We start from the raw sequence: 575 nt of genomic DNA on the forward strand, positions 1-575 counted from the left end.
TACATGTAGATGAACCATAAACAAGAGAGAAGGAAGAGGCTATGTAGCTGGGAGAGTCATTTAACCACAGTTTGATTGTTTTTTTTTTTATGCATTAATTAAACACAGGAATTTTTCTCTCCAAATTTAGACTGAAAGCTTGCATCAGCCATCTTCAATACTTAGAAGGCAAGAAATACCCAAAAACAGAGACCCATGTTGCTTACCACATTTCAACAGTGAACTTCACATTTAAGAATACAGACATTCAGAGTCTGCCATTAAAAAGTCATTATTTTAATTAAAGTCTAAACAGGTATCCATAACAAAAGAGAGGTACTCATTCCCTATACCACCAAGGAAAAGACAAAGCTACTGAAAAAATTTCCATCCTACCTATCAACTGTGAAAGCAGCTCTCCAGTGTGGGCATCATAAAGATTAGACGTTCTGTCCCACGCAGCAGTAATAGCCTGGTCTCCTCCTGGCAGCCAGTCAGCAGCAATAACAACACTGGTGTGTCCTGTCAGCTCTCTCAAGGGAGTGCGGAGTGTTGCAGCTCCACCACCATCACCACGTACTCCCATCATGCCTCCA

General features: G+C 41.0%; 1 protein-coding gene across 2 annotated transcripts in view; it reads right to left on the bottom strand.

The window, feature by feature from the left end:
• LOC119587849 (WD repeat-containing protein 37-like) overlaps positions 1 to 575 on the bottom strand; it is a gene marked incomplete at its 3' end in the record, with an annotated part of 35,088 nt that overhangs the window by 8,056 nt on the left and 26,457 nt on the right. For both annotated transcript variants that reach the window (XM_037936554.1, XM_037936553.1), the window contains 1 exon segment: positions 376 to 575. This exon segment is cut by the window's right edge and continues 56 nt beyond it. In XM_037936554.1, coding sequence (XP_037792482.1) covers positions 376 to 575 — 200 coding nt within the window.

The sequence above is a fragment of the Penaeus monodon genome, chromosome 23, assembly GCF_015228065.2.
Source record: "Penaeus monodon isolate SGIC_2016 chromosome 23, NSTDA_Pmon_1, whole genome shotgun sequence".
Taxonomy (NCBI): Eukaryota; Metazoa; Arthropoda; class Malacostraca; order Decapoda; family Penaeidae; genus Penaeus; species Penaeus monodon.